This window comes from Cervus elaphus, chromosome 14 (assembly GCF_910594005.1).
Source record: "Cervus elaphus chromosome 14, mCerEla1.1, whole genome shotgun sequence".
NCBI lineage: Eukaryota > Metazoa > Chordata > Mammalia > Artiodactyla > Cervidae > Cervus > Cervus elaphus.
This window is the reverse complement of record NC_057828.1, coordinates 66,466,831-66,494,682: the sequence shown is the minus strand read 5'-3', so window position 1 is coordinate 66,494,682 and position 27,852 is coordinate 66,466,831. Positions and strand designations below refer to the sequence as shown.

The window sequence follows — 27,852 nt, the reverse complement described above, 5'->3', positions numbered from 1 at the left end:
TGACTAAGACCTTCCATCAAAAAGAAAAGTCAAATTCAACTGACATCAAAGGAAAGGAGTCAGGAACTACTATAGCTCAAGTATGATGCTTTAAACAATTTTCCTTCTTTTGGCCATGTTTCCATTCTTGTTACTGCTGTTTTCTAGTGTAATAAGCCTTGGTTTGCTTCTCACCAACAGAACATGGCGAAGGTGACAGGACATACGTGACTACATATGTAAGATTATGAGGTCCACCTTGCTGACTCTCTCCTTGTCACTGGCTTTGAGCAAACAACCAGTTATGCTGGAAAGGCTCATGTGGCAAAGAGGGTGGCCTCTTGTTGACAGCCCACTAAACTGAGGTCCTCAGTGCAAGGGACCGCAGAGAATAAAAAGCTGCTACCAACCACATGAGTGACGAAGGAGACCTTCCCCCAATAAAGCCTCAGATGGGACTATAGCCCCGACGGCAGCCTTACAAAGGACCCAACTTTGAGATAGTAAATGTGTTGTATTTTTAAGTTGCTAAGTTTGCGGTAATATTAGTATACAAAAATAGATAACAAATATAGATCTCAGGACACATTTTTTTTACTTTAAAACATTTTTATTATAAAAGTAATACCAACAAAGAAAAAGTAAAATCTTAAAGAAAGACAAAGCCATCCATTTACTGCCCTGCCCTCCTATTATAACCACAGTTAGGAATTTATTTTGTCCTTTTTTTATTATATACTTGGTGTGTTATTCACAGCCATAATCATATCCATTCATACACTTTGTATCTTGCTTTTTTCTTTTTACTAAGCATTTTCTCGTGTTTTACAGTATTCTCATTTCTAATTTTTAATGGGTACCTAACACAACATTCATTACTTTTGTATGTTTATTGACTATTTCCCCAGACCAGGTGTTGGCAAACTATGGCCCTGCATTTGTAAATAAAGTTTTATTGGAATACAGGCATATCCATTCATTTATATACTGTCTACAATTATTTTTATTCTACAAACAAGATAGCTGAGAAGTTGTGAGAAAACCTATATGGCCTGAAAAACCTAAAATAGTTCCTTTCTGGCCCTTTCCAGAAAAATTTTTCTGACTCTTGCCTTAACTTTTAAAACACCTTTCTAGGCAACAATTAATTAAGAAAAAGTGGAAAAACTAGGTCTACTGAAGAAAGATGTTTTTAAGGTTCACACTGTCCGCTACTATTACTATCTCTCCTACAATATTCTAGCTATGTACAGTATGGTGGTAGTAAGTAAGAATGGGAGAAAAAAAAAAAAAAGGCCCAGTGCTCTTGTAGGTAACACTTCTCTGGTCCCTATTAATCTAGACATGCAATTTTATACACTGGATGAGCATATTTTTAATTTTGATTTAACCAAAGAAGGAAGTAACATTAATTGTACCATGAAAACCAATCAAAAGAACACCTTCTACCGAGGATGAAAAAGCAGACTAAAGTAAATTCTCCATTTCTGCAGACTGGCTGTAGTGACCAAAGACTGAGAGAGCTGAGTAAGGGAAAGAGAAGGTGGTCTCAAGAATTTCCTGTCCTTCTGAACACACCACAGGCATAAACCTGCATATGACTATAATCAAACTGTCTCCAGGTGAGAAAGTTCTAGAGCAACTATCTTACTATTTTTTAAGAAAATAAATTCTTCTATATGGGAAAGTTTTATTCTTCAAAAAAGAAAACTTCTGGAATGGGATCAGCTAAGTCAGCCCTGACTATCTCTGAGATAAAAGATGAACCAGGCTGATGGTTCTTAATCCAGTCTTGTGTGAACAAAGTAAACATCGGGAAGTATAGGTGTCATCTTCTAAGGGAAATATTCTGCAACATAAAAAAAAGAAAAAGATCAGGATGGACCTTTTTCCCAAAAGATAATGTAATTTAAAGCAAAACTTGAAAGATATTTATTATGATTATCTCAATTATGCTAACAATGCATGTAAAGAAATCATATAAAACACATTTATGTATTAAATTGTTCCTGTCAAAATGCCAACCAATTTAACATTTCCTTAAATGTTCTTTTGGTTAAAACTATTATAAGCCTTTATATTCCACCCCAGTTACTCATCAAATAATTAAATGTGTTATGACTTCATGAAGTACTCTGGGAAACTATAAAATTTTCTGTAGAGTAAGGAAGTCAAATCATTTTTTGTGAAAACAACTAGGAACATGTTACTTTGAACAGAACATAGCTAGTTTTCTGAAGTATGAGACATCAAGTCCTTTTTCCCTTGAATTTTCATATTGCAAAAGAAGCGATGGTTCTGTGAGTGGACGGATTCACACCTAAAATCATGTCATAATTTTCTTCTTTTTTCACTGTTTTACTGATAGTCACCTCCAAACTGACCTGAGGATCTGGCAGCATAAATCCATCAGTGAGTTTGTAGTAGACTATTGTAGAGTCGGACTCCACTATGGCCAAAGTAAATGACATGGGCAAGTCGGGATCACCTTGCAATTTTCGAGATGCCTTCAAGATTTCCCTTATCCTGAAAATAGAGTCATAACACATTCAGGATTCACAGTTACTCAGTTAATAATAAGGTCAAATACTGTAAAATCTTGGAGACAAGGTACATAATAACATTATATCCATAACGTTGACTCAGGAAATGTCTGAAGGCTCAAATATAAACACTTAAGTTACCTTTTTATACAGAAAATCCCACAAATAAGCATTATCTACTGACTTTCAGTCCTCCTCTTTTATATTCACTCATCTCTCCCGATCATTATACCTAAGAGAATCAAAACTGTATCTAGGGAACCTACAGAAAGGGACACTAACAGTATTTAGTGCATCTAAATCGGCTAAAAAATTTTATTACTCATCTTCCAAGTTTCCAACCTGGTATCTTACAGCAAAACAATTGGTATTCAGGTTTGTTTGTTTGGTTTTTTTTTTAATAGACTATAATAAACATTTCCCCATATTTCTACATGGTGCTCAAAATTGCAATCTTTATAAGGTTATATATTCTATTGATTCACAATTTATCCAATCATTCCCCTATTGCTGTAATATTCTTTCAGTTTTGTGTGTGTGTGTGTGAGGAGGATGGTGCTAATAAAGATAAACTGTGATAATCATCTTTCTGCAGGTAGTAGTTTCTTTTTAAATAATTCTGCTTGGTCTTTCCAAGTATTAGAATTATTGGATATGAATACAGATATTTCTGTGGCTCTCACATATCCTGATACTTAATAAAAGCAAGAAGAAAAATACAGAGAGAAAAAAATTTTTTAATAAAATTATATGTCAAGCATCAATGTTATGAAGGATTTTGGTTTGCTTGCTGTGTAAAATAATCTACTAAATCCAATATCAAGATCTTCAAAGCACTGTTAGCTTTTGCATACCATGAACTAAAAATTGTTATTACCTACCTAACAAAACCTGTGTTCAGTAATTGAGGAAAATGTAAACTCCAGAGGAGTCTTCTTAAAAAGGCAAATAAAAAATGATCAGATGTTTTTTTCATTAAGCTAACCAATTTTCTGGAATTAGAAAAAGATTTACTAGCATATTAACATGCTACAACTGAATACATAAATAACACTATACTCTCTTTAGCAAAAGTCTAATTTGTCCCCTTAAATTCTACTCCCAACTCATAAGTAAAAATTCTTGTGGTGACTCTTCACCCATCCTACTAGCTCTTTAATTTATAAAGCATCTAAAAAGAAGTCTCTGCTTTGAAATAGCCTTCCTACAGTAATTATAATACTTTTTAAAAAATCTGTGGAGGAGACAAGATTTTAAAAGTGATTTAAAACAGCAATAAACCTCTGGGAAAGCTGAAACTGAATTGTTCTTGCTAAACTACCATTTAGTCACTGCATAATATGTTACAGAGTGATAACTAGTTTCTTAAAACAGTCACAAAAGGCTGCTTACCTACTACCTATCATTAAATATTCACAAGTATATAATCACATAAGGAGAGAATGAGTTTCTAAGTTTGTCAAACCTCATAGTCAAACCATTTCTAAGATGACCTTGAGAGAGTCAATTCAACAGTATGGTAATACTGGTATTATTGGATAAATAAAATTTTTTCCTGAAAAAAAATCTTAATTCCTTTTCAAGAGTCAGCAAAGCATCATCTTTCCCCAATCCTACAGAGACACCTTGTGCAAACCTACATTACTGTAATCACTACCTTGTACTTAACACACCTAAGTGTCTGTTTCCACTGGCTTTACCAATTTTGAGGCTCAAAGCTTTCTAAGAAAATAAATTGTTAATAGTATGTAGTAGAATGCTTTCGAGTATCTGTAGTAATGTCTTCAAAGTATCTGATATTTGCTTGCTTTTTGTTTAACGTGCATGCATGCTAAGTTGCTTCAGTTGTGTCCGACTCTGCAACCCTATGCACTATAGCCTGTCAAGCACCTCTGTCCATGGGATTCTCCAGGCAAGAATACTGGAGTGGGTTGCCATGCCCTCCTCCAGGGGATCTTTCCAACCCAGGGTTCAAACCCACATCTCTTATGTGTCATCACACATTCAAATTGCTTTATCATTTGTCTCTACACCAGGGCCTGGCAAGCTCTGGTCACCTGTTTTTCTATAGCCCATGAGCTAAGAATGATCTTTATATCTTCAAATGGTACATTTTGAATGGGCATATAAGTACCTACATAATAGCCTTGATTTTGCTACTCTGCCCATGAAGCCCAACATACTTACTACCTGGTCCTTTAAGAAAAGGTTTGCTGACCCCTACTCTACACTATGAAAAAAGTTAAGAATAAAAATTGTAAGATATGATCACCAAGGTAATGTTCCTTTTTTTCATTATTACATATTCAAAAGTCAGAGCAGAAGGAGATTTCACTTCTAATTAGGATATAGAAGATCTCAAAAGACCACCATTCCTATGATAATAAAGAGAAAATACCTCATTTGCTTAAAAATATACCATTTTTCTTTAATGCCATAAAAAAGAGGTAAAGTACAAAGAAGTACAAAGGAGCTAAATTCCAATGAGAAATGAGCCCTTCCTGGGTAAACTAGAGACCAAGACACAGCCACTTCTAACCCTCAAGGGCAACTGCTAAGTCTGGTCACTGTGGCTGGAGGAGTGAGCCAGTCATAGGAAAGTGATTTCACTGGGACCAGGAGAAAACAGCACAACATCTGAAAGCCACGCTTGAACTGATGTGGTGGGTTGGAATCTTGAGGGACATCAGTCCCTCTAGTCCACCAATGCTTACTCATGGGACTTCTGCTGTGTTTAAGCAGCAGCATGAAAAGCTGGGGAAGGGACTAGAAAATGGCAGGCAAGCCCTAATCACTAGGCCCTGCTGAAGCGAGAGGCCTGATCCATTCTCAAGACATTTGAAACCAGAACAGAACTGATAACTATAAAGCTGCAACTCAGCTACGATTCCTCTTGACTTCTGATCTGAATGACTAAATAAGACCCTGCCTCTACCTGTCAGACAGAGGAAAGGATGAGCTCTTTAGGAGGTGGAGTGAGGGGGGCGGGTAGGTAGCATCCACATCAGTCTATCAACCTCAGTCTCTTCTTCATACACAATGGCCAGCATCCCATGAAAAACTCTAAGCTATGTGAAGAAGGTGTAAAATATATCTAATAATCAACATCAAAAAATCAATACAAGAAAACTATCAGAAAACTAAGGCTGTTGAAAAACTTAGATGCTGGAGTTAAGTAAAGATTCTAAAATAACTACAATAAATATTATGGTATTGAGAAAAAACACAGACAAAATGAGTGATAAGATGAAAAATTTAAGCAAAAGAATGAAAATTCTAAAGAAAATGAACATTCTAGAATCTAAAAATATATTTTCAAAATTATTGACTGGGCTCAATGACAGATTAGACACAACAGAAGAAAGAACTTAATGAACCTAAAAACAGGTCACAAAAAACTTAACTGAAGTATAATACAAGGAGAACATTTTTTTTCTTTAAATAAAACATCAGAGGACTTTAGTGCAGTATCAGTTTAACATACGTGTATATTACAGAAAGAAAATAAGGAGAGAATAATGTGTATCTTAGTCTGTTCAGGCTGCTATAACAAAATACCACAGCGCATAAACAATAGAAGTTTATATCTCAGGGTTCTGAAAGTTGAAAAGTCCAACATCAAGGCACCAGCATGGTCTCTTTCAGGTGGAGGTCCTCTTCCTGGTTCACAGCCAGAACCCTCTTACTACATCTTCACGTGGTGAAAGGGGTAAGAGACCTCTGTAAGGTCTTCTTTAAAGCCACTAATTCCATTTATGAGGGTTCTACCATCATTGATTGCTTAAGCACCTCCAAAGATCTCACCTCCTAATACATCAACTTCTGGGCTAAGGATTTCACCATACGAAACACAGGGGACACATTTAGACTATAGCAGTGTAGAAGAAATAGTTCAGACTTTCCCAAAATTGTTGTCTCTGAATGTAAAGTGTCTCTCTTACAGAGAGCATGTAGTTGGACCTTGTTTTTATATCCAGTCTTATAATTCCTGTCCTTTGATTGGATAGTTTAATCCATTCACATTTAAAATAATATTAATATTGTTCTATTTATGTATGCCATTTTGCTATTTGTTTTGGGTGGCTCAGCTGGTAAAGAATCCACCTGCAGTAAGGGAGACCTGGGTTCAATCCCTGGGTTGGTAAGATCCCCTGGAGAAAGGAACAGCTAGCTACTCCAGTATTCTGGCCTGGAGAATTCCACAGACTATATAGTCCATGGGGTTGCAAAGAGTTGGACACGATCAAGGGATTTTCACTTTCACCTTCTGTATATCACATGTCTTTTTTTTATTCCTCTGTTCCTCCTTTACCTCCTCCTTTTGATTAAATTGATATTTTCTAGAGTACTATTTTGATTACTTTGTGTTTTTTTTAACTATACAGTTGACCCCTGAACAACACAGATTTGAACTGTGCAGGTCTATTTATCTGTGGATTTTTTTTCCAATAAATATGTATTGAACACTATAGTACTATGATCCCTGGTCTATTGGATCTGTGGATACAGAGCTGCAGACACAGAGGGTCAGCTATAAAGTTATCCTCAGATTTTCAACTATGCAGAGGATTGGCATCCCTAACTCCTGCATTGTTCAAGGGTCAGATGTACTTTTTTGAGTTCCTTAGTGGTGGTTCTAGAGATCACACTATATGCACCTTAATTTACCACAATTTACTCAGATTAATTCTAAAACAAATATAGAAACTCCAATATAATTTCATTCCTTTCTCCCTTCTTTGTGCTATTACTGTCATATATACTATGCCTATATATTATAAACTCAGTACAGTGTTATTACTTTATACAATCTTATATCTTTAAAAAAGTTAAGAGGAAAAAGGATAAAAAATATATAACCTACATATTTAATATTTCTGGTATTAATGTTTCTTCAAGTTACTTTCTGATGTCATTTCCTTGCTTCTACACAGCCCCATCCTTTGTGTTAATATTATCATCTGTATTACTTCTTAATACGCTGTAAGTCCGATCTGTTGATTTCTGACAAAGGTACAAAGGCAATTCAATGAAGAAAGTCTTTTTAACAAATGGTGCTATAATCGGAAGATAGTATATCTCTATGTCTACAAATAGGATTACTGTAATAATCAATGGGGTGGCATACATGAAAAGACTTTACAAACTGACAAGTAGTCACTGAATACAGTATTTTTATCAACTATCTATACCAGATTTGCTTCTTTGAAAATTGGGATGTAATATGGTAATCACTACCTTCCTCTTAAAAAACAATTTCCACCTATGTTGAATGGTATGACAATTAGCGAGCTTACTGTTCATATCAGAGGTTTACTTTATAAAGAGATATTTGGATGAAGCAACCATAAATATTAATCAGAAACCTTATTACAGAGCACTGATGGAAAGTGACACTCTGAAGCCACTGCAAGACACATAACTTTCAAATAAGTTCCTTTAAATGTCCCTAACCAGCAGGGTATGATGAAGATGGGACACAGATGGAAGGGAAAAAAAAAAAAAAAACTTAAGATGATTTTTACCTATTTTCTTTTTCTCCCAATATAACATGATTTAAATCAGAAATGTATATGTGTATGTGCAGGCATGTGGTTTTTTTTCCCCCTAATGCAAACTGCATGGGAATTCTAGCTCAAATACTGAAATTTAGGATAGAAATTTCCATCTCATTCATATTTGTTTCCAGAGTTCTTTGATATAAATAGCAAAACATTTTCAGACTTACTCAAAACACCCATGTGGGAAACCCTCACATTTGAAAATTAGCTCAGAGTTGTAAAGGGGGTATTGTCTTCAGAGTCGAGGGAAATCACTGTCAAAAATGAAATGGAAGTTCCCATCTCAGAGCTCTGTTTATCCTACGTGGAAGTGTGTGGGGGAAAATTACCAATGAATTTTCTCAGTAATAACAGAATTAAATCATTTATCTGCCTCTGTTACTCAAAACACACTTGGGAAGTCTCACAAAGATTCTTGTTCAAGATCTCTTCTAGTCAACGGCAATTTGTGACACGTTTAAGGTAATGCCATCATCTGTCTATTTGAGATCTGTCTTATTTGTTTCCTTTATGGGGTACTAATAAACTCCTAAAGATGTTACTTTGAGTCAATAGACTGTGCTTTCTCAATAAACAACAACAACAGGTTTCAAAGTTCTATTTTAAAAACCACACATGATTGTAAAGATGCTGAGGATCATGAAGCATTATTAAAATACTACAGTCTCATTTAACCTCTAACAAGCTCATAGTTTGAAATATTAATTTAGAAACCACAGAACGAAGTTTCCTTATATGCATATTTTTTAAAAACTCAGTTCTTTGGAAAGATATTGTAGAGATGTTACATTAGACAGATCTAAAATAATAATTTAGATAATAAAACTCTTTATAGTTCATATCTGATAGAAATTCACATATGTAAAACATAACCTATGCATTAACAACAAGAACTTCAGGTTTTTGAGTTCATTACATTTTAAGGGAAAAATCCCACCTAAGAAAGAGATAAGTCAGTATCATAGTTGTTGATCAACAGTAACAGAATTTGATGTTTATAACAGGTTTTTCTTTCTTATAACTGTTTAGAGAGGAGCTCAGCATACTGAAAACAGTGATTCTGAAGTTTAACAAAGCTAACTTGAGAATGTATCTGAGGCAAACACACAGAGAACATTATTTAGCTGCTGCCATCTCTTCAAGCTATTTAAATTCTTTCAATAAATCTTAGCATATATAGTTTTTTTTTGGTAAGAACCCTATAATAGAGACTAAGTAATCTCTGGAGATGTGCACAAAGGGCAAAAAAGTTGAAGACAACATTAATTTTAACTTCAACCTTGTTGAACTAGAATGCATCACGGGTTAAAATTATTATTAATTTCACCCCACAGAAGGCAATATGTTCTTCTGTCCTCTTCAATGTGGTCAAATTGATACATGCTTCAGTTACATCGATAAAACACATGAACTCCCTGATCTGTCTCATTATGATATATTGAAAGGACACACCATTATGCAACTCTGAAACACAATGCAAGATTAAATTGGTGCCCACGGGGCTTACTCATCCACAGGCTCAATCCTCAAGGTTTCAAGAATAACAGACCACCCGCTTAGGGATCATGCCAATGCCTTCCTCATAAAAAATCAAGGCGACTACAGTTTCAAGGGGGTTTACTCAACAATTAAGTGCCTGTGTGGCTATTTGCCCCAGTGGGAAGTCATTCTGCTAAAATAAATTGCAAGTTTGTTTTTTGGTTTTTTTTCTTGAGGGTAAGAGGAAAAAAAAAATGCTATGCTAGTTGAAAGAAGCTGCCAGAATGGGTGGTTTCACCAGAAGCAGATTTCCAGCAGAGGTAGTATAAGGACACACATCCTGATATGCAGGGCAGACAAATGCCAGAAGTCACTTCACGAGTTATTAGACTTCAGGCCTCATATAAAATAATGATCACTTGATGAATTTTTAATAAAGAGTATATACTTTTGGAGAGAGGAAATATTTTTTACAGGGAAATAATAATGGGGTATCCTTCAAAAATATGTAGCACTTCAGAATTAAATCTTATAACTAAGAACATCTTTAAAAATGTTCTAAAGGAGGAATTGTTAGTTCTATTAACCCTTTACTCCACCATTACTATAAGTCTTTCTTCCAAGGCACTTAGGCAAAAGAAGGGTTGAAGTGGGGGGGGGGGGGGGCGGGCATGTTGAGTGGTGAAGAAATGGATGAAAAAGAACTTAACTAAAAGGTAAGGAGCCTATTCATAGAATCAGCAGAGGGACTCTCCAGATCTGTGACTGTTCTCTCCTCAGATACAGACAGTTTTAGTTACCGCGTAAAGTGTGGGAAAATCTTGCAAACAGATGAATTTTGTAGACACTCTAGTTTTATAGAAACTCTTGTAAGGTTGCTTGGAGTAACCTTATGTTCTTTAAGCTATTATTCAGCAACTTTCTTTTGCAGAAACTGAGTCATATCCCTCACTCATCCAACAAATACCTATTTAACACCAAATATCAGGTACTAGGTTAGGCACAGGGGAAGTATTAATAGCAATGAACAGAACAAAGTTCCTGTTTCCATCAAGGAAGTGCGGGGAAGAAGAAAGTAAATAATATATAATACACTGAGTAGCAATAAATGTAATAAAAGGGGGCCACTTCATAGGTTGCAATAGTACAGAGGGTGAGACGATAGTAGCTTATACCAGAGGAATATGGTATAGCAAAAGAGGGGAGAGATGGTCAGATTTTAGATAAACTTTTAAGGGAGAAGTGACAGAATTTGTTAACAAATTAATCTGAGAACTGGGTGGATTAAAACTAATCAGAGATTATATAGCAAGGTTAATATATGAAAGTCAGTTGCTTTCCTATATATCAGGAATGAACAAATGGAACTTCAAATGAAAAACACAGCACCATTTACAATAGCATCCAAAAAGTTAAATACTTTAGGTATAAACTAAGAAGAATATACACAGGATCTGTTTAAGAAAAACTGTAAAACTCTGATGAAAGAAATCACAGGAGATCTAAATAAATAGAGAAATAGTCCATATCCTTGGATAGGAAGATTCAATATTATTAAGATGCCAATTCTTCCCATTGTGATCTATAAATTAAGCACAATCCTAATCAAAACTCTCAACTATATACCATTCTGAAAAAGGCAAAGCTACAGAGTTAAAAGTTCAGTGGCAGCCAGCAGTTCAGAGTGGGGGCAAACGGATGGCTATATGCAGCACACAGGATTTTTAGGGCAATAAAACTATTGTGTATAACGGTGGATACGTGACATTATGCATGTGTTAAAACCAGTAGACCTGTACAATAAAAAGAGTGAACCTTAATGAAAAACTATGGACCTTACTTAATAATACTATATCAATACTGGTTCATTAATTATAACAAATGTACCATACTAAAGCAACACAATAATAACTAATAAACACTGTGCTGGACTGAAACTTATGTGGGAAACCTCTGTACTATCTGCTCAAGTTTTCTGTAAATTTAAAATTGTTCTAAAAGATAAAGTATAGATAGATACAAAGTGATAAATATCTCCAAGGTTTCTGGCCTGAGCTTCAGAATGCATAGTGTTGCCATTTATAAAAGAAGGCAAATAAAGAGTTTTTTTTTTAACATGTATCTATTCTTTTTCAAATTCTTTTCCCATTTAAGTTGTTACATAATATCGAGCAGAGTTTCCCATGCTTACTATAGGTCCTTGTTGGTTATCCAATTGCTACATTCTAACTATACATGAAAGTGTGTACATGTCAATCCCAAACTCCCTGACCATCCCACCTCACAACACTTCCCCTCTGGTAACCATAGGTTAATTCTCTAAACTCAAAAGTTTTTGCACAGCAAAGGAAATCATAAACAAACCGAAAAGGCAACCCAATACACAACAGATGCCTAATAAATGAATGAGCAACCTAAAATATGCTGCAGTAATATGCAATTTACTTTTTTATCCTTCCCTTCAAACAAAAAGATGCTTCTTTGACTCTAGATGGTCTATAATTCCATTAATATTCATTTATGTTCATCATATTTAATGCTTTAAGAGAAAGTATAATTATAGATATTCATAAAATTTTTTACTGAAAGTTATACTATTTTAGTATAAGAAAAATAAATAAAAATTTAATTTTTCCTACACATCTGTGTTTTAAAATACAGATTTTTTCTCTTTCCTCGAGAAAAACACTGGGTACAATGGATTTAAAAATAAACAACTAGTCCATTTTTATTATTTGGGTTACTGCTGTGAGAACACATAAACAGCTAATAAAATATTTTTAAAATAATCATGTCCTTTAAAAAAAGAAAAATTACTCTTTACAGGCCTTAAAAACTATATTTAAAAGCTACATTAACTCCAACAAAGTAAAAAGAACTGCAGTCAGGAAAAATGTATTCTTTTGAAATACTGAAAACCGTGACAACAACATTGTAGGAAACAGGTTAATACAGTTTAATAAGCTAAGCATCAGATTAAAAACTCACAGGATTTCTAGTCTAACTTTGGCTCTGACACTCATTTCTATGTGTAATGAATTTTTTCACTTCTCTTAAAGCATAAATTATAGAAAGATCTCGCCAAAAGAGTTCTGATCAAATCAAATGACAAAAGTTATTAGACTTTTAGCCTTATGGCTGCTGAACTAGCAGATGACCAATCTGGTATATGAAATGCTAAAGGCTTTTTTTCCCCCCTAAATTTCCAGAATGATGTTCAGGCCAGAAGGTGCTAAGAAAGAGAACATTTGGAAAAACTGCCTTTCAGGTAAACTGGTAGAGAGATTATCACCATACCTCAAAAGAAACACCACTAATTTGTGGAAGTGGAGGGATAAAACGGTCATCGGAGAGGTTCCATCCTCACAAGCTATCCAGTATCCTTCTCTAGCACTGAGAGAAGAAAGTCATTTATAATTTAGTCAGGTTTAAAAGGATGAATGATGCATTGGTATTACTAAGCAAGGAACTATAGCCTTCTGTAACAAAAGGGATGTATTGAGCATTTAAAAAAAACAGTATCTTAACTGTCTCTGGATCTCATAATTATAAAAAATCCTCTGCTCGGCTGTTTAAAAAAAATTCTCTGCTCAGCTTTTTAAAAAAACTTATATATAAAAACAGATAAGCCTAAAGTATGGCAACTGGGGTTTGAGTTTTCAGCACATCTCTCATGTTTTACTAAATTGATATGGAAATTGGAAGATAACATAAGTTCTACCAGGGAAAATAAAACAAAACTGACAGCTAAAAAACACAAAAATATTTTTTTCCCCTCACAATTTGCTATGGGTCCTTGTGTAAGTTTCTTAAGGAAGGTATTTTCCCATATACAACTACCCACAATATTAGCACTATTACAGAAGGCTATAAAACTACCTTAATTTTGTTGTAATATACTTCATTCATTTAGGGACATTCAACAAGTATCAATGTCAGGATGGTCCAAAGAAAAGCTAACTAAGCTCTCTCGACACAAATTTGACTTCATTTGCTACCTCAGCTCAGAAAAAGGCCCTTGGCTTTCACTAGGATTCCTCCAGTTGTCTTATCTTTAAATTCATCAGATCTCTTTGGCCTCTATGAATTTACTACTATCATAACCTCTACAGTCACTGACCAAAACTGCTACATGAATTCTTAGATTTGCTTTAGCAAGAAACAATCCAAAGTGCTTTACATATGTATATACCATCCAAATATAGAACTTAATATAGTATTTTAAAGTGTAAGCTAAACATTATTTACATTAGTTTTAGAAAGTATTTTTAGATGAGAGAAAAAGTAGTAGTATCCCTCCTGTTAAGAAGCATATTCCCAGTTTCATATTCCCATCAGCATAATTTACCCACTTGTCATTGGCTACAAGCATTTTACCAGTTCTATTCTCCTACTGGATATCAGTAATTAGTATTAAATCAGCATTTTCACAAGGGACTAGCATACATAAGACCTTTTGAGACTTGAAAGATATGCCAGAGTGTTTTAACTATGAGTAAATTTTATGTATAAGGCTTCCCAGGTGGCATGAGTGGTAAGGAATCTGCCTGCCAATGCAGGAGTCAGCATGACTATCACCAAAAAATCCACCACCAACAGAAGCTGGAGAGGGCGTGGGGGGAAGGGACCCCTCCCGCCCTGTTGGTGGGAATGTAAACTGGTACCGCCACCATGGAGACAGTACGGAGGCTCCTTGTGCTGGGCTGTGCTGGGCTTGGTCGCTCAGCCATGTCTGGCTCTTTGTGACCCCATGGATTGTAGCCAGCCAGGCTCCTCTGTCCATGGGGATTCTCCAGGCAAGAATACTGGAGTGGGTTGCCATGCCCCTCTCCAGGGGAACTTCCTGACCCAGGGTTCAAACCCAGGTCTTCCGCATTGCAGGCAGATACTTTACCGTCTGAGCCAACAGGGAAGCCCAATATTATATAACACACGGAACTCTACTTAATGTTATGTGCCAGCCTGGATGAGAGTCATGATTCGGGGAAAATGGATACATGCATATGTATGGCTGAGTACCTTCCCTGTTCATCTGAAACTACCACAACATTGTTAATCGGCTATACTCCAATACAAAATAAAAAGCTTAAAGTTTGAAAAAAAAAAAAGAGAAATGCACGTTCTATCCCTGGGTTGGGAAGATCCCCTAGAGAAGGAAATGGCAACCCACTCCAGTATTCTTGCCTGGAAAATTCCATAGACAGAGGAGCCTGGAAGGCAACAGTCCATGGGGCCGCAAGGAATCGGACAGGAGTGGGGACATGCACACAAATTTTATGTATAATTGCTTTAGAGGAAACAATGATCACAAACTGTACTTGTGCTCAAAATACTGCATTGACTCACTGCTATTCAAACACTCATTTGGTCTATGATGGAGTCTGTCTGTATTCTTGCCAGAAACTACATACATAAAACCAACAGGGGCCAACTCTGGGAAAATGAGTAGGAAATGGATACAAAAACTGTCTGCGCATTCTGAGACACTGATGCAGATACAACATTAAATGTTGCCTAGAACCCTTACCTTTTAAGGAGTCACCAAATAATTGGGTTGGCAAAAGAGTTCATTGAGGGCTCTCTATTAAATGTTATTGAAAAAAACCTGAATTAACTTTTTGGCCAACCAAAACATATACACCATAAAGTAAATAATGGAAAGAATAAGCTTTTCAAATATATATGCCACTCTCTCACTCAGCAGTTACTACCATAGTTTTAAGGACTACGGTGAGACTATTATCCCTGGGGAAATGGTTCATAACTAAGTTGTAATTAACTATGAAAACGACAGAGTGTGGTCCAGTATTACAAACAACAGATTCTAAAACTCGGGGCTTCAGTAAAGGAAACAGCCAGCAAGCCTTAGGTACACTGTACCCTTTGTGGATAACAGGCACGTGCACCCACTGCAACTGCCAACCCCTCTGGCTCTTGGGCTTTGTATACTACCCAAATTCCCTAGTAATAAAAATGTCATTTAAGGTTTGTGAAGAATACAAAACATTTATCAGAAAAAAAGCACCACAATCAAGCAGCTAAGCAGCACAGTCTAGGATAGTGATTTACAGCTTCTGTGCTCAGGTTGATGGTGCGAGTGTGTGGTGATTTATTTCCAACAACAAAGTTGGCAGGCTGTATTTTAATATAAAATTAATATTCCCCATAATATATCACCATTCTCACCTACTCACATTCTACTATGCTTTCTTGGGTGAGAGTCAAAGCAGGGAGTCAACACAAAGAGGTCCTGGGAACAATATATAAACAAAAGCTCTAGTATATCTATACTGCAGTTCAAGGAAAGTGGACTGGAATCATGGGTCAGGAAAACAATAAAGGTCAAATAAAAGTTAAAATAAAGGTTAAAACCACCAGTCACAGCTAGGCATTAAGCATCAGTAGCTACTAAGATCACACAGAGAGAAAACCAGACATTACCTGTCTCCTGATGAAAGAACGGACTACCAGCTGGAGTCTTACTAATGTGACCCAATTGCATCTAACCAAGCTGCTGGTTTCAGCTGCCAATTTGCAGAAAATACAGAGGGCAGGGAAAGCTGCTGAAATGCACCATGAGTGAGTCATTGACAAACCCATACTATGGGAGAGTATGTATGTCAAACAGCCTAGGTTCTTTAACAGGAAAATTGTGAGGAAAAGAGGACAGAGGCAGAACCCACACATCAGGAGGTGGTAAACCACTAGTCTATGGATCAATCTGGATGCCCTCTGTTCTTGTAAATAAAGCTATAAGAACACAGCCACACCCATCTGTTTATATATTTGTCTAGGGCTGCTTTCCCCCTAATGTGACAGAGCTAAGGGGTTGCAACAGAGACCAAACAGCCAGCAAATCTCAAAATATTTACTATCTAGAGCTTTATGGACAGCTTGCTGATCTCTACTGCAGATTAAGAGACATTTACAGGATATAACCAAAACATTTTTTAATGGGCAAAATTTATGAGATACAAATAAGGAACTGCTTTATTTGTAGAAATTAAATTGATTTTAAAATGTATATAAAAAAATAAAAGGGCATTACATGCCTCCTGATAAAAGAACAGACCATCAGCTATAGTCTTACTAATATGATAACAATTGAAGCCCTGATTCCAGCTGCCAATTTGCAGAAAATACAGGGGACAGGGAAACATTAAAATGCACAATGAGTACACCATACGAGAGTATACCAAAATAAAAGTTATTATCATAAAAGTAAGAATAATGGGAAAGGAAAAGGTTATGCTTAGGACAGGGCACACTGAAGGAGTTCTGAGATGGCTGGAAAGGTTTTATTTCTTGACTAAGTGGTGGTTACATGTTCAAAATGTTCTCTTTGTAACTCAGCCTATGCATTTATACTGTGCGGCTTTCTGTATCTGGTTTTATTCTCCAGTAAAAGATTTTAAAGTCACCAGCAAAATAATGAGAGAGTTAATTCCTAGGCAGGTTGAAAAGAAGTCTAGGGGTCCCCAAGGAGAGAGGGGGTCTGGAATTCTCAAGGAGGAAGAAAGGACAAACTTTTTCCCCTCTACATTCCTTAGGATTATATAACAATAATGTACCCTGCCTGAGGACAGTCTCTGGAAAAAACCTTCTGGCTAATCCTATTATCTTAAGGTGTAAATTATGGGAGTAGGTCTAGTGAGGTCTTTACAACCTCCAGACATTCTTTTGATTCACTGTAATAACTAATTAGAGAGTATATAACTCCATGGCTAACACTAGCAAGGGCGTACTCCTTCTGCCCCTTTCTGATGCCTATGTCAGAAGCTTTCTCTATCTCCCTTATACCTTAATAAAACTTTATCGCACAAAAGCCCTGAGCGATCCAGCCTCGTTTCTGGCCCCGGATTGAATTCTTCTCCTCTGGAGGCCAAGAATCCCATGCCTTTACATGGTTCAGCAACACCTTTCAGTAAGAAGAATGATAGCTATGAGACTTTGTTATCTACCTGGAGATCCTGGTGCAACACACTGAATCCTTTATTATCTTTGGAGACAGTAGAGCATAAATAAAAACATCTTTTCAATCTCAGCTTTTTATATATGAAATTTATATATACCTTATATACCTCTATTTTATAATTTATATATGCCTGTATACCACTACAGGTTCTAGAGCTAATGAAACAAGTGAAGGTACTCTGAAATTCTGTAACATTCTCTACCAATGCAAAATATTCTTATAACCACACGGAATAAGCTACTGCATCACTCACCTGCATAAAGTCCTTCCACAACACCATCCATGTAGCAGTAATTTTTAAGAGAGCCTTCTGGAAACCTGGGGCTCAACAGACATGCTTCAGGGCTAGGGAATCATGTATATTGTACAGACTGTACCTTGCACAAAGGTACCAGGTACAAGGGTGTCTGAAATCTGGTTGATGGAGCTTTCCAAACCTGAATCCTGGTGAAGACTTTTTCTGTATGCCCAAGAGAGTCCCTTTTTTCTAATTCACTCCAAAGCAAGTCATGAGCTAGCTGTAGGCCTGTTCAAACATCCTCCCAGATCTTTCTTTTGTCAAATTTAACATCATAAACTGTTTGAAAAGCTTCTGCATCATTAAGCTAAAACATGAACAAGCACATCTTACATCTGTATTTCCCTGATTAATTCCTCTTCTGTGAACTGCTGTTCATATTCTTTGCCCATGTTTTTCATCTGGGTTGCTTTTTCCCTCGAGTCACAGAAGTTATGTACATATTCTGATTGAATCTTTGTTGGCTCTACATCAGTAAATCTCTTCTCCTAGTCTATGGAAACTTCTATACTGTCAGTGGGACTATAAACTGATAACCTTCTGGAGAGCAGGTTAGTAATAAGTAGTAAAGATGAAGGTGTAAATGCTGTATGTCCCAGCTGTTTCACCTCCAAGTTTCTACCTTAGAGAGACTCTCACACATGAGAACAAAGATATACTTACAGGGCTATTCATTACAGTATAATTCATAACAGCAAAAAAGTGTAAACAGTGATGTCCTTCCAGATGTATGTAACCCTTCTTCCCTCATTTCCCACCCATCCCTTCTTTTCTCATAAGTTCTAGATATTCATTTGTTCATTAGTGGCCTTGGCCCATGCCATTAAGCACCTACTCTGAACCAGATTCCATAATAGGCAGGCAGTCACTACTTCCACTTGTCTTGCTAAAACATGGTCTCTTAGCACTTTGAGGAGGCCTTTCCTGTCCTTCTGGGTACTGATACAACCTTATGTAAAATGTTTATCAGTACTCCACTACTCCTGTTACTCAATTTGTTGTTGTTGTTTAGTCACTAAGTTGTGTCTGATTCTTTTGGGACCTCATGGACTGTAGGCCACCAGGCGCCTCTGTCAATGGGATTTCCCAGGCAAGAATACTGGAGAGGGTTGCTATTTCCTTCTCCAGGGTATCTTCCTGACCCAGGGATCAAACCCATGTCTCTTGCATTGCAGGTGGATTCTTTACCACTGAGCCAATAAGGAAGCCCTGTTATTCAATTACCTAACAATAAAATAAGTGGAGGCGGTCCCAAATTACTGTTAATTAAATCTCTGAACGAAGGACAATTTTTTTCCTAGATCTCATCTAACAATTACCAAAAAATGAAATAAAATTTATTTTCCAAGCCAACAACTAGAGCCAGAATGTTACTTTCAAGAGAAAGTCTTAAATACCATATGATCACATGCATTTGTGGAATTACACCCACACGAAAGATCATAGACACAGAAAACAGATTGGAGGTTGCCAGAGGCAGTGGGTAAAACAGGTGAAAAGAGTTAAAAAGTACAAACTTCCGGTTATAAAATAAATAAGTTATGGGTATGTAATGTACAGCATGGTAACTATAGTTAATAATACCATATTGAATTATTTGAAAGTGGCTAAGAAAGTAGATCTTAAGGGTTCATATCACAAGAAAAAAAAAAACTCTGTAATTATATACAGTGATTTCTTTTGCAATATATACAAATATCAAATCATTATGTTGTACACCTGAAGCTAATACAATGTTGCAAATCAATTATGCCTCAAAAAAAGAAATAGGTTGTCTTGATCAGCACAGTATCTCTAACACAGACCACCTCCTGACCTAACAGTCAATAAGTATTTGCTAGGTAAAGACTAAAAAGTTCAAGCAATATTATCTGACAATAATAATTTTTAAAGTGAACCCAGTGATTTATTTTTATAGGTGGTTTATTATCAAATAAAGAACTGTTTATTCTCTTAAATTCAAAAAAACGCATTTTTTTAAGGTGAGTTGCCTTCATAAATTCCTACCCAAATACTTTCAGGACTTGTCTTAATGAGCTTCCTCCCTATACAAGGCGGCCAGAGAGTCAAAGTCAATAATTTTCTTTGTGTTACTAATGAAGGAAAATTCCCACATTAACCACAACTGTCTGAAATTGCACCATTGCTGTTATACATGTAACATTTTATACAGAAAGTACACATGGGAGTAAAAACAGATTAAAGTTTGCCTATTACCTAAAAATATCACTCCTGTTAAAAACTGAGGAATGAAATCAAACACACAAATCTTTATTTGTTAAAGGTTATTTGCACTCTTTGAGTTGAGAACATTTTATGCCATAAAAAGCATAATAAATCTAATGTGTATTGGGTCCCATTTGTGCTATTTTCTATATTATCATTCCACTGCCTAATATAATCATGAATATTTATATAAAAATAAGACACACAGACTAAGCCCTCTGCTTTATTTATAGAGCGCAAAAATGGATTACTAAGTTACCCTTCCAACTAATTCTACTTAAAGAAGAAAACAAGCTTAAAAAGCTAGAAAAGCAATAGTCATAAGTAGGGAAAAACTAGAAATTAATTGGGCAAATTTATAGTTCTAGATTTAGGAAATGATTTTGATTCAAACAGACTATATTCATTTTGCTTTTTAGGATTAAATGTATGTTAATTCTAAATGATAGTTCCTTGTCCAAATAAATAATATAACAATAATACTAGCTAGGATGACATTGTTACAGTAATTTAAAGACACAAAGGGAGAGTCTGAAGGAGTGAATTATTACATCTCTTAGACAGAAGCATTATTAGAAATAAAGCTAGTTAAATTGTTGTGTATTGATTCTCAAAACACATAGAAAAATCTCACAGTAAGAAGCCTCTCAAAGAATAGTATGAATAGCCTGAAATATCAAAAGATAATTCTAATAACAAATCACACATACCAAAAATATTTAATAGAAATCTAAAAATTAGCTTAATACAATTTTATGTAAACCAATTATGGTAGCTTTGATTTGGAAGGGATCTCACATATTATCTACTGATAACCTGTAACCTTCAATAAAAGACAAAGTGAAACTCAAGAATTGTCTGTCTCCAATCATCAAACAAAATGTTAAGTATCTGTGCCAAGACCAGAATCCAGGTCTTTTGGCTTTAGTCCACAGTCTTTCTCCTAAATCAATATGCATTAATTCTCTATGCATTCATAGAGAATTAAGAAAAAAATAAGTATTCATCAAAGTGCTTCATATTGGAACTTAAGGTGCTCTGCCTTCTTCCCCTTTGAACTGTGGTGCTGGAGAAGACTCTTGAGAGTCCCTTGGACTGCAAGGAGATCCAACCAGTCCATCCTGAAGGAGATCAGTCCTGGGTGTTCACTGGAAGGACTGATGCTGAAGCTGAAACTCCAGTACTTTGGCCACCTGATGTGAAGAGCTGACTTACTAGAAAAGACCCTGACGCTGGGAAAAACTGAAGGCCAAGGAGAAGGGGGCAGCCGAGGATGAGATGGTTAGATAGCATCACTGACTCAATGGACAGGAATCTGAGCAAACTCTGGGAGATACTGGAGGACAGAGGAGCCTGGCATGTTGCAGTTCATAGGGTCACAAAGAGTCGGACATTACTTAGTGGCTGAACAACAGCTCCAAGCCCTCTTCCCTACTTATACACCCACTAAAATACACCTATGTCTTTATCTGTCCTTTCTACCTGCCCCACAGCCTCCGAGGTTTGGGTGCTCCTCTTCCAGCTCAAGATTACTCTCTTCCAGGAGTTTCTTGAATCCTCCCCTTCCCACCTAGCAGAAACTTGGCTCCATTACTAGTTACGTTCAGCCTTTCTCTAGGACAGTTCTTAGTGCAGCTGGCTTACCTCAGAACAAACAAGTCAGAGAGAGTGCCCAACAGAAGTTACTGTTTTTTTCCTCAAAGTATCATTGATTTACAATATTTCAGGTACACAGTGCACGTGCGCGTGTATGTGTGTGTGTGCATGTGTGTGTGTGTGTGTGCGCGCGCGTGTGTGTAGGCTTTCCCCGTGGCTCAGCGATAAAGAATCCGCCTGCAATGCAGGAGACACAGGAGAAGCTGCATTCAGTCCCTGAGTCGGGAAGATCCCCTGGAGGAGGGCATGGCAACCCACTCCAGTATTCTTGCCTGGAGAATCCCATGGACAGAGGAGCCTGGTGGGCTAAAGTCTTTGGGTTGCAAAGAGTCAGACATGACTGAAGAGACTAAGCACACATGTATATATGTGTGTATACACACACACACACACACACACACACACACACACACACACACATATAGATAGATATGCTCTTGTCAGTTGAACTATAAGACACTGATGAAAGAAATTGAAAATGACACAGACAGAAAGAAAAATATACCATGCCCTTGGATAGGAAAAATCAATACTGTTAAAATGACCATATGATCCAAGGCAATTCATAGATTTAGTGCAATCTCTATCAAATTGTCAAGAGTATTTTTTACATTGGAAAAGACACTGATGCTGGCCAAGACTGAAAGCAAAAGGAGAAGGGGGCGGCAGAAGATGAGATGGTTAGATAGCATCACCAACTCAATAGAAATGAGTTTGAACAAACTCTGGGAGACAGTGAAGGACAGGTGAGCCTGGCAAGCTGTAGTCCATGGGGTTACAAAGAATCGGATATGACTCAGCAACTGAACAATTTTTCACAGAACTAGTAACAAAAAACTTTCAAATTTGTATGGAAACACAAAAGACCCCAAATAGCCTTATGTCTTCTATAATCTGACCTTAGAAGTAGCATCTCATCATTTTTGCCAAATTTTATTTATTAACAGTAAGACACTGGGAATTCCCTGGTGCTCCAAGGGTTAGGACTCTATGCTTTCACCGCCGAGGACCCGGGTTTGGTCGCTGGTTGGGGAACTAAATCCCATAAGCTGCTCAGTGCACAACAACTACCCCCCAACAAAAAAGCAAGTCACTACTTCCAGCCCACACTCCAGGGAAGGGAATTACACAAGTGTGACCATCAGAAGGCTGGATCACAAGAAGCCATCTCAGAAGCTAACTGTCACAGCTTCTCAAGAAGAACAGAAAAGGAGACTTTTTACCAGGATACCAGGTCTTCTTATGAAGCAAGCAATTAGGAAAACCTGGTACTGGCATTAAGAATAAATATATTGACAAATAGAATATAAAGAGAGGCCAGAAGCAAATCAAAGCTGCACAAAGATGTATGTCATATAATAAGGAAAGGAGGGAATATTCAGTAATTGGGGGCAGAGAAAAATAGTCATCCAACTGAAAACAACTGAAAACAGGGTCCCTAGCCTTCCTCTCATAACGTTAAAAAAAGCAACTTCAAAACTCTTAGTGAAGATACAGGCGACCGTCGTTTTTTAAATCTTTACTTAGGAAATAGCTCTTATATTAGACATAAAGATATTGATTATTAAAATTAGTAAGTATGATTATATTCAAATTAAAAGCTGTTATTCATCAAAAGATACCTGAAAGACAGATTTTTAAATCTGGGAAACACAACCAAAAGGATTAATATCAAGAATATATAAAGAAGTCCTAGGGGTCAGTGAGGAAACTGCAAATAATCCAACAGGTAAAGGATGTGAAGATGCATTTTTCAAGCGAGGAAATAATAAAAATATAAATAAATGTTCAGCATCAGAGACCTGCACATTAAGACCATAGTTACACAAGCCATTCAACTGGCAAAAATTTAAGAGTCAGAGAATACTAAATGTCAGAGACCATATAGCTTCCAAAGATCTTATTTACTGTGCAGGGGAAAGTAAACTGAGGCAACCACTTTGGAAAATAGTTTGAAACTATCCCCTAAAGTCGAACATGAGCAACACTCCATCATCAGAAGAGACGTGAACACTATGGTATAATCACACGATGGAATGCTATACGGCGGCCCACCCTCCTGGCCAAAAGACACTATAATATAACCTTAACATTATAAAGCAAGCCCCAAAATATTACATGCCTTTTTATAAAGTTAAAAATATCTAAAATGAAACCACTCCCAATGAGCATGAAAAATACAGTAACATTTTACAGTAAATAAACACTTGTTCAACACTCATATTTAACTTAGTTCTCAAATAACCAAGAATAAAGCCATGATTCCTATACCCCAAATCCCTTTTAAAATATACTGTTGCTGTTGTTCAGTTGCTAAGTCGTGTCCGACTCTTTGCAACCCCATGGACTATAGCCTACCAGGATTCTCTGTCCATGGGATTTTCCAGGCAAGAATAATGGAGTGGGTTGCCATTTCATTCTCCAGAGTATCTTCCTGACCCAGGGATGGAACCCGTGTCTCCTGTGTTGCAGGCAGATACTTAACCCCTGATCTACCAGGAAGCCTTTAAAATATATTACTACCTCTAATTTAAGGATTCCTAGTGCTTTATGCAGGAAAGGAACTAACCTGCTAAACAAAGATCAAAATCAGCTGCCCACCTGTTATGGCTGAGGGAAGCACTGATGGGCGTAGGTACCACAGTCTGTAACCCTTCTCCTTCTATTTCAGTACCGAGAAGGCAGATGAGCTGGAGATCTGGTAATCCCACACAGTTTACTTCATGCCAGCTTTTACCTGAAAGTGCATCATTGAATGGACAACAATATTTATCAAAAATAAAAGATAAAAGGTCTAAAATCTACCTAATACTCAGCTGAGCAAACATCACTTATAATGCTATGTCCCTTTATCTTTCTAGTATTTTCTGTTACTCATAATTCCCAGTGCTAGTGAATAAAGAAATCACAACACTGACAAAATTAACAGCAAATGCATAAACGCTATATCCCAACACAACTCCTCATTCCCCCACCAATAGCCCCAATAACAAAACAATAATAAACAAGTTACTTACTCTCCATGAGGTCCAGGTAAACCAAGAACGCTATATAAACTTGGGTGGCATCTCCTATATCTAATTCCATCATTTCTAAATACTGAAAATCAAAATGTAATTGTCAAAAAGAGAAGGAAGAATCTCTTAGCATTTTCTTTCAATTAACAACTAGTCAACAGATAATGTATAAGGCTCTCCTAAAGATATAGTGGGAGTTTCTTGGCAATTAAGCCCTGATCCCTAACTCTTAAAAAAACTTATGGATTGCTAGGGTAAACACATACACACTTGCAATTGCAGATAAATAATAATACATTATAGTAAGTGACTAAAAACCAAGTAAATGGGAAAAAAAAAAAAATGACAAGAGGTCAAAGGAGCTGCACTCAGGTGGCTTGGCTGGTGAATGTTTCCTGGCAGAAGTGGGATGCAAACTGGGCCCTGAAGGACATGTGTGAATTGAATAAACAGAGAAAGAGTGACAGTGTGAGTAATCACACGAAAGTGGAAATAAGCACCATGGATTCAAAGGCCTAGAAAGAAACCTATCTGCCGGGAGTAGAGACATCTTAACAGGACTTTTGTCAGGGCAGGTTAGTGGGAGCCTCTGTTTCCCTGGTCTCATTTGCAGGTGGAGAAGGTGTGCTAGAAGAGCACTCTTGGCCTCTCTCCCCGCCCCTGCTCACTCAAGAGCAGGGAGTTCATTAACTGTTGAGTTTCAAAGGAAGGATCAAGCAAGCTGATGCGGCTTTCAGACTTGTTGGTCAGCACAGAAGGAATATTATTCAGGGCCTGCCCCTGCAGGAGAAGCCTGAGGTATTCCAGCTCTGTCAATGACTAGGCAGGTGGGGAGCAGGGTCAATGCAGAGGTGAGGCATCTGCAGACCCACCTGGGTGCACTAAAGTCACACTTCCCATCAGCATGCAACAAAGTGTGTACAGGTGCAGGAAAAGAGGAGTGCTGTTAACTGTCCTCCTCAACCTCAAATGAGTTTGGAAATGACACTGAAAAGGCAACTGGGGACCAGGTGGCGAGGTCTTGATGGCCAACGTAAAAGTATGAATTTTACCCTTCAGGAAATTCTCTAAACATGAGAATTACATAACCAAAGTGGTGTTTGAGGATGATAAATCTGATCCTATGTTATTGGATTGACCTAAGTAATTTTCAAACTGAATAATGCAAATGCAGAACTGAAAATCAAACAATTAATATCTTTTCTTTTTTTTTTTTTAAGATCAGTTAGATCCTTCAAGAAGAAAAACCAAAAGAAAGTATTTGATTGTTTGAGCCTATAAAGTGTTTGACTTTAAAGAAAGAAAAAAAAAAAAAAAAAAAACCCTGCAAGTATGAAAATTAAACAGTAACATCAAATCTAGAAGTAGCTTTTAAAACTTATTACTGGTGTTTTACTTTAAATATTTAGGTAGTGGCTGCTGTGTGTTAAGTGCTTTACTAATATTAACTGTCTTAATCCTCTAACAACTTGATAAGGTTAATACTATTCTTATCTCCATTTTACAGAAGAGAAAACTGAGGAACAATGAGATAAAACTTTTTTTTTTTTTTGCGTCCCCCCACCCCCGCAAAAAAAAAAATAATAATAATCACAAAGCTGATGAGAGAACTAGGATTCAGACTCAGGCAGTCTGAACTCATGCTCCTGACCACCATGCTCCCTCTCCATATTTTGGTTCTTTGATGGCACTTAATAATATCTCCATGTTAGCGTTTGTTTTTCTCACCCTGAGAGGGTGTAAGGGGATCAGAGCAGAAGGATAAAATCAAGCAAGAGAAGATGAAAAGATCTTCAAATTTTTCCTTTTCTGGAATGTTTTTTAGGTCACTATGTATGAAATACTGCTCTCCAGCAGAAGACTGCAATTCTATTCAAGCTACTAGACCAAAGTATGTAGTCCCTGAGATTCTTGCAAAACTCATATCCATTCATTGCTTGGGCCATAGCTGGTCCAGGGCAGCAATTTGCCAACAGAGACAAAGGGGGACTGGGCCTAAAACCTTGACCATGGTAGACTACTACAGCTTATTCAAGGCTCACAAACGGTTCCGCTTGGTTACTATGAGGATTAAATGAGACCATCCCCAAGAACGACCCTAAGCAGCAAAACTCAGATTACTGGTGTGGCTGTTATCTGGCTCCAGAGGCAATGTAGCTAACGATGTTCCCTCCAGTTAAGAATGGTCGGAGGGAGGCGAGGCGGAAGGGGGCGGTGTCAGAACAATAGTTTAACTCATTGAAACAAACAAAAACAATGTTGCCAGCAGCGATCAGTGAGCAAAAAGAATCCCCTTCAGTGAGGTTCGCACGGAAACTCTGTGATCCCATCGGGTGGGGAGTCAAGGGCCCAAGGGGGAGCACGGCCCGGGGGTCCCGCCTTGGGTGCAGGCCTGGACAGGGCGCCCTGCTCCTCTCGCGCCTGCTGACCTTAGGGTGCGTGCCCATCCAGGCGTCCTCGGGGGCCCACGGGTGGGCGCTGCCGCCGCCGCGATCGTCGCCGGAGCGCACATCGCCGCAACCCGCAGTCGGCTGGGACTCGCCGCGCTCCTCCATGCCCTGCCGTGCGGCGCGCCCGTGGTGCACCGCGCCGTGCTCTCCGCGCCCGGCCAGAAGCAGAGACTCACGCGTCTCGGTTCCGCCTCCGCGTCGTGTGTTGCGCCGGCGCAGAACTCAGGTGCTGCGAGGATCAGCCCCACCTTCAGACCAACACAACTAGAACCTGAACGAACGCGCTCCAGTCTCCGTGTGAGCTTATTCGGATCTGGGTAGGTGCTAGCGTGGAGAAGGTCCAGGAGCTCTTAATTCTCCTTACATCAGCGCCGTTTACAGCTGCTCAAAGTGTGGAAGTGGATGAGATCTCCAGAGAAGAAAGTGGAAAGGAGAGAGACCGGAGTGTCAAGAACCATATGTTTAGGGTGAACCGACCTTTTAGGATTGGAGGAGCAAGAATAAACACGAGTTGTTGAACATAAACACGAGTCGTCAGAAAAGGAGGATGCAAACCAGCATAAGCGTGTGACGTGGAAGTCAAGAAGGCTGAGGAGTTTCAGACAGGCAGGGCAGGACATTTTAAGCTTTTATGGATTTACTATGAGTGAAACAGGGGGACGCCAGAA

General features: G+C 37.5%; 1 protein-coding gene across 1 annotated transcript; it reads right to left on the bottom strand.

Moving 5' to 3' along the window:
• Positions 1-567: 567 nt before the first annotated feature.
• TSEN15 (tRNA splicing endonuclease subunit 15) lies at positions 568-27,368 on the bottom strand. The gene is made up of 5 exons (XM_043923965.1): positions 27,164-27,368; positions 24,735-24,816; positions 24,319-24,454; positions 2,364-2,505; positions 568-1,828 (listed from the first exon to the last, which is right to left on the bottom strand). Exons 1-5 carry the CDS (start codon positions 27,287-27,289, stop codon positions 1,808-1,810), a joined length of 507 nt encoding a protein of 168 aa, XP_043779900.1. The 5' UTR covers positions 27,290-27,368; the 3' UTR covers positions 568-1,807.
• Positions 27,369-27,852: the final 484 nt, after the last annotated feature.

Coding starts and splice junctions, on each gene's coding strand:
- TSEN15 (XM_043923965.1), bottom strand. CDS start 27,289: ATGGAGGAGCGCGGCGAGTCCCAGCCGACTGCGGGTTGCGGCGATGTG. Junction 2,506..24,318: donor GCTTCCCTCAGCCATAACAG/GTGGGCAGCTGA, acceptor CTCTATTTTCAG/GATAAGGGAAATCTTGAAGG. Junction 1,829..2,363: donor TTATGCTGCCAGATCCTCAG/GTCAGTTTGGAG, acceptor TTTATGTTGCAG/AATATTTCCCTTAGAAGATG.